We start from the raw sequence: 17,636 nt of genomic DNA, 5'->3' as shown, positions 1-17,636 counted from the left end.
ATGGCAGTGAAAGGGTTCTATTTTTAGCTCCGGTGACCTACTGTGTCATCCGAGATGACCCTTGTTCGAACTCATCCGAGCTATAACCTAGACAAACATCCTGACCAAGTTTGATGATGATTGAGGCAAAAATGTGACCTCTAGAGTGTTAACAAGGTTTTTCTATTTTTAGCTCTTGTAACTTAGTTTTTCATTCGAGATGACCCATGTTCGAACTCATCTGAGCTATCAACTAGATAAGCATCCTGACCAAGTTTGATGATGAGTGAGGCAAAAATGCGACCGCTAGAGTGTTAACAACTAAATGTGAACGGACGACGGACGACGGACAATCATCGATTCTAAAAGCTCACCCTGAGCATGCTCAGGTAAGCTAAAAAAAATCCAGTAAATCATTGATAAAGACAAATAGATACTTATTTGCGGATCAAAATATAGAGATGCATCAAAAAGGAGGACATAAATCCGTCTACAAAACATGTTCTAGACGATGTCAAAATCTTTAAATCCCTTCTGCATGTTAGGCACATTATTTCTAATGAAAGCGGAATCGTCATTCTGGTCATCCTAAGAACGGCTAAGGATACAATTAAATATCACCACTGACTATGTAAATATATCCCTTACATCCCTGTATTCTAAGAATATTCTGAATAAAAGTCAAAGAACGTGATAGTATACATCATTATGATCTGTCAACTGTAAAGTATCTTGTCCTAACTGTGTGAGTAAAGCAAAAGGCTTCCAAAGCATAGCTAGTGTTTTAAGATTTTTTACTTCAAACAAAGCGCTGTTGATGCTTGAATACAGAGACATCCATCACGGTTCAACATGTATGTGCTTGCATGACATTGAATAAGTTATAGGAGGCACAGCTTGAATAAAAAAATTGTACAGGGCTCTGAGGTAAAATGCTAAACAACATCTGCAAACATTAGAAGAGTTGTTCTTAGCAGCTTCAGCTAAGATTAAGGAAAAGTTAAAAATAATATAGCTTGCTTATTTGTAAAAGTATTTACAGAACAGTAAGTGTTAGAATGTTACAAACTCTTTTATTATTATTCCAGTATGACAATGAATACATATTGCACAGAAAATTATGACATTGAAATAACATGTTACAACCTTTTCTAATTCACATCAATTTTTAATAATACCTGTTTAGAAATGATGTACATATCTGCTAGAAACAATCTTAAAACTAGATAACAGTATAAAAACAAGAGGGCCATGATGGCCCTGAGGTCGCTCACCTGTATATAGGCCCCCCCGGAGCGAGGCCAGTTTAAATCCCAAGGCTTTTATTTGAACAAACTTGGAAGACACCCATTAGAAGATGTTTCATGATGTTAAGTTTTTACTACACACATATAATGAAAAACCCCGGCAGGGCCAATTTTAACCCAAGGGCTTTAATTTGTACAAACTTGGTAGACACCTATAAGAAAATGTTTCATGCTTAACATCTAAGCTCTAGCTCATTGTTTTTTTTTAAAGAAGATTTTTTAAGTTTTAACTATACACATATAGTTAAAAAAATATCCCCCTCGGGCGGGGCCAGTTTTGACCCAAGGGCTTTTATTTGAACAAACTTTGTTGACACTTACTAGAAGATGCTTCGTGCTTAATATCTAAACTGTAGCTATTTGGGTTTTATCAAAGAAGATTTTTAAGTTTTTGCTATACACATATAAGGAAAATAAATGACCCCCGGGGCGGGGCCAATTTTGACCCCAGGGCTTTTATTTGAACAAACTTGGTAGACACCCATTAGAACATGTTTCATGCTAAATATCTTAGCTCTAGCTCTTTGAGTTCTTTAAAAGAAGATTTTTTTAAGTTTTTACCATATGCATATAGGGAAAATCAATGACCCCAGGGCGTTTATTTGAACAAACTTGGTAGACACTCACTTGAAGATGTTTCATGCCAAATATTTAAGCTCTAGCTCTTTGGGGTTTTTAAAAGAAGATATTTGAAGTTTTTTCTTTCGGTTACCATGGCAACCAGAGTTCTGCATGGAATTAAATTCTTTGAACAATTTTTAAAGGTGACCACCAAAGGAACATTCCTGTGAAGTTTGGATGAAATTGGTTGAGCGGTTTATGAGGAGATGTCATTAAAGTAAAAGTTTACGGACAGACGACGTACGGACGCCGGACGAAAACCGACCACAAAAGCTCACCCTGTCACTTTGTGACAGGTGAGCTAACAATATGTTTTAACAGACACAGGGTACAATAAATTTAGCACATTAAATATAAAATGTCACTTTCAGGGAATTCTGTAGAAAGTTTCACAGCTTTACATTAAGATTGTTTATTTTCATTATTGTCCCTTTTGTGTTATTTTCTTTGTGTTTTTAATATTCATCCCAACAATTTTTAATGCATTCAAGTAACAATAAATCAATAAATATCAATATAAACACATATGTTACATTGATTGATTTATCTCATGTCATTTTACTTTCAGATGAATTGTAACACAAAAATCTTTGTTTTTGTAAAGTCACTTTAATCAAATTGAATACAGAGAAGAAGATCATTTTGCTGTGTATTCCTTTCAAGTTTTGAACATGAATCAAACATTTCATAATAATATTCAAGAGAATGAGTCAAGTTATCACTTCAAGAAATATAAATATTTGATTTTGACATACATAAATAGCTATAGTTTTGACACTTAAGAAAAGTGAATATACAGTCAGTACAAACATGTACCATCCAAGGTATACATTCAGAAACAACTTAAAGACCTTAACGTTTGATAATATTTATGTTTTCATTAATCATTAATAAAAAAAGCATTCACATCAAGCTTCTTACATGCATTCAGGGTAATAATTGTAGATCACTGACTGTCCCTTTGTGACCACACTTAAGTGTTATTTTTATTCATGTGCATGTAGTAACAAAGTTATTAAATTATACATAATGTACTTTATTCAATATAAATTGATGAAATGTTTAATAGTCTATATAACTTTGTTCTTAGCTATCTTTAGAACTTTTATGTCCTTTTTGGCCATATAACAAGGTCACAACACTTGGCCCCTTAAAAGGAGAGCTGTCCCTGGATATTGATTCCAACCATAGGATTGTTTAGCTGTAAACCGTCCATAATTAAGCAGTAGTCTGAAACATTACAGAGAATAATCTGACTTAAAATCAAATAATAAAAGTTGTTATTTGATACAATATTCTCATATGAAATGTCAAGAACAGATAAATATTAAAATGTATCATTCAAACGAAATCCTTATAACTAAATGTTAATAGTTTTTATTCAATAATTCTGTATGTCTTTGTAATAATATTTGTCAGTCACAGTCATTGAGCTTTTAAAAAGGTTCTTACTGTTGAATTTTTTTGATATTCCTCTATAACTGTCAGTTTTCTGACAGTGTAAGGTAATTTTACTTTTATAATACTGTTTCTAAAATAAGTTTGTCACTACTGACCCTGGTGATATACAGCCTCATCATTGTTAATGTCCTCTGTTACAAACACATTAATCAGCAGATGCACCAAGTACTAACTATTCACGCTGCCTTATATCTGTAAGGAAAATCAGATAAAAATTCAGCTACAATTTCATAGACTCTATATAGCATGAACATGTATAAAAGAAAATCAAGTGATGCCTGAAAAGAAGCCTACTAGGATAATATCTACATAAACTTTAACAAACCTATGAGTTAATATGATAATGATTTCCACAAATCTAACATTACTACACTATATTACAATAGTATCTGTTTAAATGTGGAAAAACACTTAACCTCTGAAGACACTTCACCCATCATCCCTGATCATTTCTAGAATAAATATTTCATCAACAAATAAAACTTTTGTTTGTTAATTTTCTTCTTTTTTAGTATTTCTTTTTCATAAAATGTTTAACTCAAGGCAATTTTCAATATTTTTAACACTGTCAAGTTAACTTGCAACATAGAACTTAAGTATATTACACCATTTTCTGAAACATTACACGAAAGACAATTTAAAGTATCAATGTGACACAAAAATAAAGAAAAATCTGCTATATAATTGTTGATAAAAAATAGTGTGTGATTTTCAACATAACTATCAATGTACTGTCAATCTGGGACATACATGTATTTCCCAGTATCAATGTTAGAACAAATGAGGGGTGAAAGAGATATCTCATATCTAAGATAGTAGGTCACCCACTTTAAATGACTAATACAAAATAAGTTATTTTAAATAGTCAAACTTATTTTGAAGTTTTAATGTGATAATTATATTTTAGAAAAAAATATAATGTACTCAATTGATTATCATTAATATCATACACATGTAAATATATTAGGGGAAAAGTAATATCTCTATTTTGATTTGGTCCATACTTATTATAATAACAAGAAATGTGTTAAAACAATGAATATTTTAATCACCATAATTGATTGCATTTCACATGTTCCACCCTAATTTGTGTAAAGCACATAACAACACATAACCAAAAAGGGAGGTCTAGTGCTTTAATCAAATTTCATAGAAAGAGGGGTAAGTGAACTCTAAAACTGTCTATATTTCAAACTCAACTGTCTGCACAAGTTACATGTGCTTTCTTTACAATCCTCTTTTCATGTGATTCACCAAATTGGATCTAAAGATGCTCATTTCGCATACATGTACATGCTTTACCAAACAACAGTGCTGCAGTTTCATTTGCATTCCCATTACAGCACTGTACTGTAGGTTAACAAATGTTGCCATGTTGATTTCACATTATTAACACTTGTCTTTCACCAAGATACTGTAGCAACTTCATTGAAAGGTCTACAAAAGAACATACTTAACTAATTATAACAATCAAATTGGTTTAATAGCTTGACAATTAACACAATTGTTATTGACAATTGTTAGATCTATGTTCTGTCCGAAATCTGCACTGTTCGAAATTTCTGTACTAAAATATTTCGAAAAGAAAAGTAGGAAACGGTTTAGAATGTTGTAAGAATTATTTGCTTATCTAGCTACAGCTGTGACAGGAGTTATATTAAACACACATAATATTATATACGTCGGTTGTACTAAAATGAAAGTAATATAACTAACCATAGTTTCTTCGTGGAAATTATACAGAGATTAAACTGAAAGTGATAGTTGCGTCCCTGGGATGTTAAAATGGGATCAGCACTGTACATAAACATGTACGCGGAAAACCTACGTTAGTTGAAAACTTCAATTGTTCATATTTTTATGTTTGAAAGTTCCTATCGGGAATTATGCAAAAATGGCCTTCATTTTTAAGATCTTTAGCCTACTTACGACTGGTCTGAAGCAGCCTTAAAGTTACGACGTTAATCTAAGACGTCTTAGCTACGACCATGTTGATAAAACGCGACGTAGCCGTAAGATCGTACGACCAAATCTTAGCTACGACCGGGCGTACGACCGTTGATAAAACGGCACCCTGGTCTGTAAGTCCAGTAACACTTTTAAAAGGCACAGCTGTTTTGGTTCGATTAATTTGAACTGGTGCCAGTAGTCGAATTGTTTTCTTTCTTGTGAAAATAGACATCTGTGTATTGATTGACCTATTTTAGAAAAAAATAATTCACCTATTTTAGAAAAAGTACAAAGCGATTAACATATTGTTTTAACATGCTATCATGTTATCTACCTTTTTCGTTTTTTCTATAAAATATTATAACTTCGTTCTTGCAGATAGCTTCAATGATATTATAAACGAATCTACTATAGTTCAAACAAATCAGAGTAACGTTATAAATGAAATTAAGCTGGATGTTAAAACAAAACAACGGATATTTTAAAATCCATGACTTTTTTCAAAATCACATTTTATAAAATTGGTTTGGTTTACATATATATAGAATCTGAAATTCTAATTGGTACACAACATTTATTGCATATCAGACTGGCGTTTTCATTAGTTATACCCATGCCGGATATTTAATCTGGCATGGCGGTAGGCAGACGAGTTTCGTGCTATACAATGGCACGCTTAGGATGACGTTATTTCGCTGTTATAGATGAAGTTGTAACTTTCATACGCTGTTGTTCGAGCAAAAGTACGGGTTTAATGACAAATGTCCATAAAATTGTTTAATAGGGTAAAGAATTTTAAATATGATGAAATATGGTAGAATATGCAACAAAAACATCTGACATATGTTTCGATTCGGATCGGAATATCCGTCCCTCGGCAAGTCTTGATACCGCCCAATGGGCGGTTCTCCTCGGCACAGATATTGCGATCTGAACCGCAACATATGACAGATATTATTACTTCTGTACAAAAGATTACTCATTTACGAGAAGTATTACGAGTAGTTTACATATCTATCATATTTAACTTTTCCCACTGCTTCACTGGCAAAAATCACGATAAATTCAGAAGTCTATATATACGTACATGTGTACTAACAAGCATATCCAAAAAATATAAGTTAAATGTTAAATTTTTATTCCGGAATGTATCTCAAACAGCTGTTACAATTTCACACATATTTTTTTTACATTTACAAGACATACGTATAGTTATGGGCATCTCTTCTCTCTTCTTATTTTTCAAAAATGGAATATTTTTTGCGATGTTAAAACTACATTAAAATAAATAAATAAAAATGTTTTGGAGATTTATTTTTCCTTTCCTTTGTGTGCTTGTTTTATTTTTGACAAATTTTAAAAGAAAATATGACTTCGAAAGAAATTCAGATTTATCGCAGTTTAAATTTAAGATAGTTGGTGAAAAACTAAACACATCTGTTTCGTTGAATGTTTCCACTACATCTGAATCTGGAAAAGATAAAAGCATTAATACAGATTTAATACAGGACGGGATATTTTGGTCTGATTTTGCAGAATCATTCGTTCCGAAAGGTAAGATAGCTTTCTGTTTAGTGTTGAGTACACAAACCAACGATGAAAGGAATTTTATGTTCTGAACGATTACGTATTACATGGTATTATATGTATGTATATATTTCTTGTTGTATCATGGGGGAGGAACTGTTACACGGAGGATGTAGTTTTTGTGATAACTTGTCAGGAATTCTTGTGATACCTGTCACGGAGTTCGTCGGAAAACTTTTTTTATACTACAAAAACACTCTTCAAAAATGGTAATTTTCATCCTTAAAAAGTAAGTTGTAGGTGCTAAATTAACTTTAATGATTACTCTGCCTTACACATTGTATTATGTGTCAAAAACGTATTCAGAGGCCATTTTTCATCGCCTCTTGTTTAAAATCTGGTAGTTTTGAGTAAAATTATTAAATTATTCCACAATTCGCACGTATTGACCAGTTTATTTCTGGTCTTTATCATTGCCATACATGATAACATATTTAAAATGCCAAGTTGCAAACATAATGCCCCAGCTTATAAACTTATACCCGACTTTTCATATGGCCCGGAGTTGTTGTGATAACTCTGAAGATGGTCTTGCATCCTTGTGATAACTTTTGTTATTATCAATGTGTTTCTTACGTTAAACTACTTATTATTCAATAAGGTTGTAAATCATTATGAAAAGTAGTACACTTTTCCTTTGCACTACCCGTAACCGTACAAGCTACCCAGGGTATATCAAAATTAAAAATAACCCTACATATTTTCGTAAAATCAGAAAGAAAATGGAGCGGAACGCGCAGTTTTTTTAATTGATATGATACACAACGTGTTTTGGTTCTAATGAAGTTATTAGTCATTTGTATCAAAATATTTCTTTTTTAAATGTTACGTTTTTTTTCTCTGAATGCAACACGAATTTAAAATATATCATTAGTTATAGAATTTGTTGACAGGTAATATTACCCTATATAAACGGTAGTTTGGAAAAATTTCCCGAGCCGCTTGGCAAACAACCGTTTATATACGGTCATATAACATGTCAGGAATACTTCTTTTTGAGAAAAAAAGTAAGATTTCTTAGAAAATTGACATCAGCCGTGTATATAAAATAGAGAAAATAAAAATCCCTAAAGAAAGTCCAAAACAGCAAAATTGATAATGGTAGTCCTTCCTCTCTGGGTCATCTGACACGTTTTGTTCTGTGGTCCTCTTCAATTAATAACTTTACGATTTTCTCACGATTTATTTTTAAAAACAGATTTTAATTGTAAGGAGTCAATTTGAATATTTCAATCCACTTATACCCAACTTATCTGCATTTATTCTACAATAGTACATACTACATGGAATAACTTCTAAAACTGCCATAGATAAATACCTATAACTTGTGAACATAGGCAATCTGTTACTCAACCAATACATTCTAACATGGTCCAAACTTTAAACTTCACTTTGAACACACATTCTTTTAAGATAAGTATGTTTTTGAAGCGTTTTATTTTGCATAACAAGGATTTACAGCGAGGTAGACAAAAGAGAGACAGATGGACATAACATAGATATATAGCGAGAAAGACAAAAAGAGAGACGGATGGACATACGAGGGACGGTCAGAAAATATCCGGACTTTTCATGCTCCTCTCTTTCCACGTGCAGCTATATACACACATTATATATTGGTGAAAACTACATTCATTCGCCAATAACGTGGTCAGTTTATTTTCAATGATAGTTGTGTAAACACAGTATTTTGCCCTCTGATATATGATAGGTGTTTCGTTTATCATGGACTATTTGTTAGAGGAACAACGCTCTGTAATAAAGTTTCTGGTTGCAGAAGGTGAAAAGCCCTGCCACATCTTTCAGAGGCTTAAAAAAGATTTTCTGATAAATGTGTATCACGTTCAACCTTCTACAACTGGGTTTCTCAGTTTTGTGAAGGCGGAACAAGTGTTTGTAACAGGCCTAGGACTGGGCGGCCAGCTGAGGCGGTGACCCCAACAATGGTAGCAAATGCTAAAGCTTTTGTCAACAAAAATCGCCAAGTAACTTTGAAGGAGGTAGCCAACAGGTTTCGCATCGGTCAGGCATCGTCACACAAGATTTTACACTAACACCTAGGCATGAGCAAGGTAAGTGCCAGGTGGGTGCCTAGACAGCTGTCCGTAGATCAAAAGGCAACCAGAGTAACCAATGCAAAAGAACATTTAAGTCGTTTTAATCGTGAAGGAGATAAGTTTTTGAACCGTATTATCACTGGAGATGAGATGTGGGGCTCATCATTCCGAACCTGAGACAAAAGCTCAGTCAAGGCAGTGGAAACGAGCTGGTTCCCCACCTCCTAAAAAGTTTAAGCTGTCGCCTTCGGCTGGCAAAGTCATGTATGTTGCCTTTTGGGATTCACGAGGAATGACACTTACTCATTTTATGCCAAGGCCAAACTTTCACCGCCAAGTACTATTCTGAAGTAATTCTGAAAAATCTCAGAGACAAGCTGAATCAAATGCGTCCCAGGTTAGCACAGACAATTGTCCTCCTTCTTCACGATAACGCCCCCTCACATACCACCGCAGCTACAGTGGAGGTTATCAATTCTTACAAATGGCAATTGTTGTTTCACCCTCCTTATAGCCCAGTCCTCGCCCCCTGTGACTTTTATTTGTTTCCAGAACTGTAAAAATTGCTTGCTGGAAAGAAATATAAGACCAGGGCTACTTTGATATCTGCTGTTACACAGTACCTAAACATAGAATAGAGTGAAATAAGAATCCCTAAAGAAAGCCCAACGCGGCAAAATTGAAAATGTTGCAGGCTCGGTTTGATTGAGCTTGTTCATGAACGGTACTGTCAAGTGCAAACTACCGTCCACGCCCCCTAGCACCGGCTTAAGCAAAATTCAATATTTAACATGAACTCGCAAAATTTAGAATTTTGAAACATCCGCAGATGTGTTTATATGGCGGTTAACATGGAACCTTCAATGTGACACGTTCGTGCCATTCCATGAAAAGCGGCATATGGTCCCCAAGTAAAAAAAATGAGTGTGCCCTAAACGAGAAAACAATGGGCGAAACTAAATAAAATGGAATTTTAAAAGGGAATCTGAGGTTATGAAGCCTGCATATCACAGATATAACGTCAAAAGACAAATTTAAAAAGCAGGCCTCATATCCTAAGGGTGTTTCAACACTATTCAAGTGTGAGGAATATTGGAACCACCCAACACGAAAGATACCGAATAGATAGAACTAAAATACCACAAGCACAACAATAATGTCAAGCTGAACGATCTTTAAGGATCGGAAATATAACATCCCTGACTGAATGTACGGGGCGACTTTTTACAGCCTCCACACGGCACAAACAACGCTGATGTGGCGATAAAATAGAGTGAAATAAGAATCCCTAAAGAAAGCCAAACGCGGCAAAATTACAATAGGTCTACATCATTGTTCACAGGGGGAATACAAAAGCTCCCACGAAGATGGCAAAAATACGTAGACGTAGGTGGAGAATATTTTTAAAAAGAGTAGAAAGATTTTTTTTAAAATGTTGAATGGTTTTCGAGAACGAGTCAAAAGTCCGGATATTTTCTGACTTCCCCTCGTAACATGGATTTACAGCGAGGAATACAAAAAGAGAGAGACGGATGGGCATAACATAGATATATAGCGAGGAAGACAAAAAGAGAGACAGATGGACATAACATGGATTTACAGCGAGGAAGACAAATGAGAGATAGATGGACATAACACAGATATATAGAGAGAAAAACAAAAAGGGAGACATATTGACATAACGTGGATATACAGCGAGGATGAAAAAAGAGAGACAGATGGACATAACGTGGATTTACAGCAAGGAAGACAAAAGAAAGACAGATGGACATAACATATATAGATATATAGCGAGAAAGACAAAAAGAGAGACATATGGACATTACGTGGATATACAGCGAGGAAGACAACAGGAGAGATAGATGAACATATCATAGATATACAGCGAGGAAGACAAAAAGGGAAACAACTTGACATAACACAGATATAAAGCAAGCAAGGCAAAAGATAGAAATACAGATATATACAGTATATTCCTTGAGGTTTTTGTTTGTTTATTGATATAACAAGGCCATTAAAAAGTGGAGCCGTCCGGTTAGCTAAATAGGTAGAGCGTTGGACTCTGAATCGGGCGACACGGTTCGATTCCCTGACGGCGCAGGTCACTTTCATTCTGATTGATTGTGAAATCTTTTCTACGGTCATTCGCACTGTACCTCTGCTCCGGTATGAACAGAAGTTTCAGTTCTATGCGAAAAAGAAGGCAACTGGTACTGGTAAACTGCTTGACAGCCTGCCCAGGAACGATGCGGTGGCTGAACTGTGCTCTGGGAAATTCAATGTGGCTTACTGGCGTGATCTGGAGGGAAAAATACCACCACCAACACCATGTTTGTGATTTAGTTTTGCAGTTTTGCTTTTGGCAAACGCGTTTTTGACTCGTATACATTTTAATTATAATATAATTATTTCAGAATTACAAGACAGAATGTATATAGTAAAGAAATTGCGACATAAACGTGTTGTGAAAATAGAACTAGCGAATAAGACAATGTGTGGCAGAGAAAATGGCATTATCACACTTGAAGATGGAATTAAAGTGTGTGCCAAACATAGACCAACTCAATTAATATATGGTAATAATTGTAAATTAATTTATTCCCCGTCAAAGGAGAAATTACTTACAATTGTTTCTTTGTAAAATTGTTAAAAGTGTGTTGAAGACAAGTATCACAAATTAACACAAGTTTTGTATAACTTTCCATAAAGTTTACACAATTTCATGAATTTTCAAAGTATTCGAAGCCCGACATTCTATTTAAACTAGGAACATTCAGATATCATTTTAAATGTAATTTGGCAATTCCCTTGACGTCTCATCTCATAAAAGTCCCCCCGAATAAAAGAATATTTTGATACTCAACTTATCTATGTTGGCATCAAGGTTACGAGGGTTTAATATTAAACGATCAAACATTTGCTGCTCTTCATTACTTTCTAGTTTTGTCTAGCTTTTTATTATATATTTTGAATGTAGGCTCAATTTTTGCTATCGAATTCTGTCAATATCTATCAGAAAATTACTTGATTTTAGAAGTTTATTTGCTTAGAATACATTTTGTTTCGTATTGTCTTAACAGCTGAAGCATTAGCATTCTACTTATCTCGATTGTTGCTTTTGGACAACGTTCCAGAGGTGATTCTTTCTAAACTTGATGGATCTTCCGGGCAGTGGAAAAAATCTAACTTTACTAAACTAAAAAACTGGAAAGAACATGACGAAGTTGCAATCATTAGATGGCTCAATAATGCAAGGTAATGTTTTGTAAAATGATATTTAAGACATCAAAACAATAAGAATTTAGCGATATCATGTTTATTCAATAACTCAGTATTAGAGCCTAATGTGTATAATCAGTCTATGATGTATATTTTACTGTTTTCCTCTCCGTCAACCTATTGAAGTAGTAGTAGTTGATTTCAAATATTGTAAACATTTTTAAGCTCAGTAATGTTCAAGGTGTTGAAAAAACCCAACTTCTAGCACAATCAATACAATAAATTGACAAACCATTTGTATTTGAACTTTATTCCAGTATTGTGCCAATTTCAGACTTAACACATTCATGCCACATGTAATATATAATGCTTACACAACAGGGACGCCGGTCAACAGCGCTGTGATTCACGAATCACCATCTCTCAGAAATAAGTCTACTGCAATAGCGGAACTTATTCAATGGGGAACGCTGATAGTTTTTGACTATTTAGTTGGCCATCACGACAGGTAAATTGTTTGTGAGCAATTTTAAAACTTTTCATAAAGTTTTTTTTTCAAATGAAATGTTTAAGATTCTTCGTTGCATCTTTATTTTGATGTATAAAGTTTCGTGTAAAAAAGCCAATTGTATGGAAGTACATTGAAAAAAGCCGTCTAGTTAGCTTAAAAGGTAGATCGTTGGACTGTAAATCAGGCGACCCGGGTTCGACTTCCGGACGGCGCAGGCCACTTTCATTGTGATTGATCATGAAATCCTTTTTAGGGCCATTCGCACTGTACCCCTGCTCTTGCATGTACAGAAGTAATCAGTTCCTTGCGAAAGTGAAGGCAACTAGTACTGGTAAACTGCTTTACTGCCTGTCCAGGAACGATGCGGTGGTGGAACTGTGCTCTGGTAAATTCAATATGGCTTACTGCCGTGATCCGGAGTGGAAACTACCAACACAAACACCACCGAGTAAATTGAAAGGTTACATTTTCGTTAACCACGTTATGTGATTTATATGAGTTAACTTTTACTGTAGAAGCGTACACTACACCTGTAACATGTCCTATTGCGAATTCTTCATATGAATATACGACCAAGGACACCCTCAACCATGGGAGGATACACTTTGAATGCTTCCCCAGCGCTTTATATTTTTGGTATTTTTGTATAAACGGCCAAATCATCGATTATTTTCCATCCAAATTATTGTTTGATTTCACTTTTGTATTAAAACTGCATTAGAAAGGGTAGCTGAGTTTGCGAAAATGCAGGATTTGCACTTATTCCACAGACTGTTGTACTCGAGTTATGAACGAGAAGCTTGTAATGATACTTTTATATCATGAGATAGTAATTAGCTGCTTCTATTTTTCACTGTTTATTGTATAAAATACCTTAAAGGAACTACTCCACTGAGGCCCAAAGTTTGAATTTGGCAATTAATACATTGTTATACAGAAATCATTAAGAAATATACTTTGAAATACATTAAAAAATCGTATTTTTTGTGGTATTGTAAGTCAAATTTCAGTCAAAAATTGCAACGCCGTTTCATTTTAGTCCATTTTTCTAAAATTATGATAATCATTCTGGAAAATATGGAGTTAACAAATGATAAAAATGTTGCACGCAAGTTTTTTTTATCTAGACTTACATCAATAAGAAATAAACCTCGGAAAATTATTTCCAGTCCCGTCATGTCAAAAAATTCCTCAGTGGAGTCCCTTCTTAGAAGTAAGCCTATAGTAACAGTTTTGAAAGATAAATTCTATGAACCATTTCTATAGACCAATTCTATTAATTTTGAATGTTTTGGTTTTTCTGCAGGTTAATTCATTACCAACTAGTTGGAGAAACTGAAACCAGATTACGAAGAATTTCCACAGCATTATATAATTGCGTTATGTCACCAAACGGCAAGATATGGTTTATTGATAATGAATTTTCCATGTTCACTGAACGCAAACATAAAATCTCCAAGGAATATAATATTCATTTGCAAACATTCAATAATATTATGCTAAAAACAATGTGTATCTTTCAATCTTCACTTGTTAATGAGTTAAGAAATCTTCATAAATACCCATCGGCTTTTCACTATCTCTGGTATTACGCCAGTTCATTTGAACCATTATTAAATAATTTCCATAGGCATAAAGACGTTCAATTAAACACATCAGCTGCTTTATTCAACCAAAGACTCGGAGATATCATCGGGTGGATATATGTTTGCAAATCTAAGAGTTTGATAAAAAAGTAATGCCAAACATCTGGAAACTAAAAAGATGAGATATATACATTATTGTATATTAACACATTGAAGCCTCTATGTTTTTTTACTTTGCTGTTTGGCTTTTCGTGTATTTGATGCAATCGCTACTTTACGGCCCTTTCCTTCAAATTCCAGATAAGACCTGAACACAATAGTAAGAATACACAGAACGGATACGGTCTTCGATGTAACCTACTCTTAGAAACTTAACATGTTAACAAACAAATTGTTATTTAGTGTTGGGAGTTTGATGTAAAAGTTAATATCGTGGTTGAAGAAACCGAAAGTACAAAATGTCTACCGGTTCAATAATAATTCTTACCGAAATACACGTTGCTTTTTATGTTAAACAAATACATCTGTTATACATTATCAAAGATTAAACCCTCTGTCTATGTTGACATCTAAACGTCGTGGTAGAACTACTTTAAATCCGTACGAAGTCCGAGCTTATTATTGATAATAGCCGAGATGTTCCGATTGTTATTTGCTGTTTCGTTTTCTTGAAATTTTGCTTTGAATCATTAATGCTTTGTCGCATTTTCGCATCGTTACGAGTGTGTATATCTATATATTACATATGGCATATGCCACAATAAGGTTTTAACGGGAATGAATGGAAATGAAAACCATAAAGAAAAAGCATTACCTTTTTTATTAAATTCATTAAAAATAAACAAATAAGCAAAAAAGCTATGTCCTCAAGAGTAAGTTAAGATGTTAAACAGGAGGCTGAGAAATGTTTAAATATTCTTACCAGCATTTGCGAATTGTTGTTTACTCTTATCCGATTCAGCGATTATCCGAATTCACGGACAGTTTCCATTAATTTCCGTTACTTAATCACGTGTCATTAAATCCATTATAAAAGATGGAAAGATATTTATATTGCATTATATCAGAATATGTATTGAAGGTGACGAAAAACAATCAATTAAGCAATTATAGTAGATATTAAGGCAAGCTTATTGTAATTTTCACACTTTCGCAGATCATACGTTTCCCCCATTAATCAAGGGAAATTAATCTTATCAGTTATTGTATGTTTACACCTGCAAGATGTACGATTATTTGTTATTTTAAATGTAGGTGTAAATATGTCAAAATCTTTTCGGATCCGAGAGGTCAATTTTAGAGTAAAATGAGAACAAAAATTGAAAAAATCGTCCGGAATTCGGAGTAGACAGGTTCCGGATCCGAAAGATTTTTAACTTTTGTAAATAGAACAAATAAAATCGGGACCGGACTCTTTGTTCGGATAAGAAAGGATTCCGGATAAGAAGGGTTCGGATTAGCAAGTCTCCGCTGTACTATATCATTTGATCAATCAGTCATATTTATTGTGCATGAAAATTGTTAAAGAGATTTACCTAAACCAACTTTCTTCATATATTTACTATGATTTGCAGCAACGTGCTGTGAATACTTCTGTTTTATAGCTGAATCGTGTTCCTAAGCATGCTAATATTAACAATATGTGTTTACTATTTTTTCAATTGCAACACGATTTTGTAAATGATCTATTCTCCATTTAATACATACAGGGTTTATCTATGGAATTTAAAATGGTTATTTAACGTAATATAAACCTTGCAACCGTGAATAAAATGTTCGGAATACTGACGATGTTGTTTGCCGTGTTCATGTTTGACTCGTAGAACCCGTTTGTCTATTACCATGATTTCAACTAAAATGTGTGTCTGTTTCAATAAACTCACCATGCAAACGCGTAGCAAATTATTACATAAGCTGATTGTTTTGTTCCTTTTAAAGACAAAAACAGAAACAAAATACATTTCAGTGATTGATTTTCTTTTATCTCCTTCATTTTTGGTGCAAAAATATCTATATTATTAAATAATTTGACAGATTATCAAGCAAATTAACCTCTTTTATGCAAAATCCTACTAACGCGCATATACTTCCCGAAGGAAAATATATTTACAGCACTAATTTTGGTAAATCATTGGAAAAAAAGAAATGTTCAAAGGAATAAAACTATTATCTTTTCAGCAATTAAGATGATTTTTTTGCGTGTAAGCCTGCAGCTTTATAAAACATGAAAGGTTTCTTTATATACTTTATTTTCATATAACATCAGATCCACTCAGTGTAATTGAAGAGGATATTGAATTCACAAGCAATCAAACATATTATTTTGAAAGATATAGGAACAAATACGTACAAGATAAATTCTTATCTGTTAATGAGTATTACATAAAATAACCCATTAGGCAATTCACACTCAGATGTAACCTTTGTTCTCGTTGTAGAAATCATATATACCAGAAACTCATTTTGCTGATGTACATTTATAGAGCTTGCATGTTTTCTTATCCCCCTATAGGCATGTTAATCCTTATTGACAAAATGAAGCTACATGCTAGCATTACCGCAAAATGGCGTTATATCAATATATTGGGGTTTTCATTCCCTGACATTGGAAATACACAAACTTTGTAGCTGTATATTGTGTTACAGCCGTAAATGTGTTAATTTCTTGATTAAAACAGAATTGTTCTAAATGAAAGAAGTTAGTGATAAGGAATCGTTTCATCATATATGGTACAGGTATAAATTAGACAAATGTACTTCGAATCTTACTTTTCGTCATAGTGTTGTTTACAATAGCACGTATTCACTCATTGTGTAGACTGAGAATCAATAAAACATAAACAATTGAAATATTAATTCAATTTTACTTATTACTTCAGACAATTTCCTAGCAAATTACTAACAACTAACGACACCAAAAAATGTCAGTATAGAGAAAAATCGTTGTCGAATTTACACAATTATTGTGTAAACTCGAAAACTATGGCTTTGTAAGATTTGGTTAAACATATACCATCATAAGAGGAAACTGTGATTTTCTATTTAATTCTAATGATTATATGTTTGAAATATTCTAATAATTTTGAATGTCAATATTAGAATAATTATACCGCCTCACCTGTAATTTGCAGGTATAAATACATTTTTAGGTATGCAAGTCGAAATTAAGCTTCAAAATAAGCCAACTGTTCTTCTATATATATATACTTGTCTTAAATGTGCACATGGACAATCTCTTGACATTGTTGTAAGAAAATTAATATTCAAAACGATGTGCATTGCATTTTTTTAGAAAGTTCACCCCTATACGGATTTTGCGGACCAATTCATAAAATTATGAAAATTCAACGTTGAAGTT

At 33.5% G+C, this 17,636-nt stretch overlaps 1 protein-coding gene and 1 long non-coding RNA gene across 4 annotated transcripts; one reads left to right on the top strand and one right to left on the bottom strand.

The window, feature by feature from the left end:
- Positions 1 to 1,030: 1,030 nt before the first annotated feature.
- Positions 1,031 to 5,172, bottom strand: LOC132743911 (uncharacterized). Of its 2 annotated transcripts, none has more exons than XR_009627635.1 (4): positions 5,085 to 5,172; positions 4,421 to 4,805; positions 3,464 to 3,560; positions 1,031 to 3,137 (listed from the first exon to the last, which is right to left on the bottom strand). It is a non-coding gene; the product is annotated as an uncharacterized LOC132743911 (long non-coding RNA). The 2 variants fall into 2 exon arrangements; XR_009627636.1 differs by having other exon boundaries at positions 4,569 to 4,805; positions 5,085 to 5,170.
- Positions 5,173 to 6,476: 1,304 nt separating this feature from the next.
- LOC132743909 (four-jointed box protein 1-like) lies at positions 6,477 to 17,108 on the top strand. 2 transcript variants are annotated; one of them, XR_009627634.1, is made up of 5 exons: positions 6,477 to 6,872; positions 11,377 to 11,538; positions 12,043 to 12,217; positions 12,563 to 12,689; positions 13,999 to 17,108. XR_009627634.1 is itself a non-coding variant. In XM_060732501.1 (5 exons), the coding sequence occupies exons 1-5, from the start codon at positions 6,617 to 6,619 to the stop codon at positions 14,429 to 14,431; spliced, it is 1,200 nt and encodes a 399-aa protein (XP_060588484.1). In that variant the 5' UTR covers positions 6,477 to 6,616; the 3' UTR covers positions 14,432 to 17,108. The 2 variants fall into 2 exon arrangements, 1 of the variants encoding a protein (XP_060588484.1); XM_060732501.1 differs by having other exon boundaries at positions 12,516 to 12,689.
- Positions 17,109 to 17,636: the final 528 nt, after the last annotated feature.

This window comes from Ruditapes philippinarum, unplaced genomic scaffold (genome assembly GCF_026571515.1).
Source record: "Ruditapes philippinarum isolate M1 unplaced genomic scaffold, ASM2657151v2 ctg369_1_1_1_1, whole genome shotgun sequence".
Lineage (NCBI taxonomy): Eukaryota > Metazoa > Mollusca > Bivalvia > Venerida > Veneridae > Ruditapes > Ruditapes philippinarum.
The sequence above is the reverse complement of the archived record's forward strand: the minus strand, read 5'-3'. Positions and strand labels throughout refer to the sequence as shown.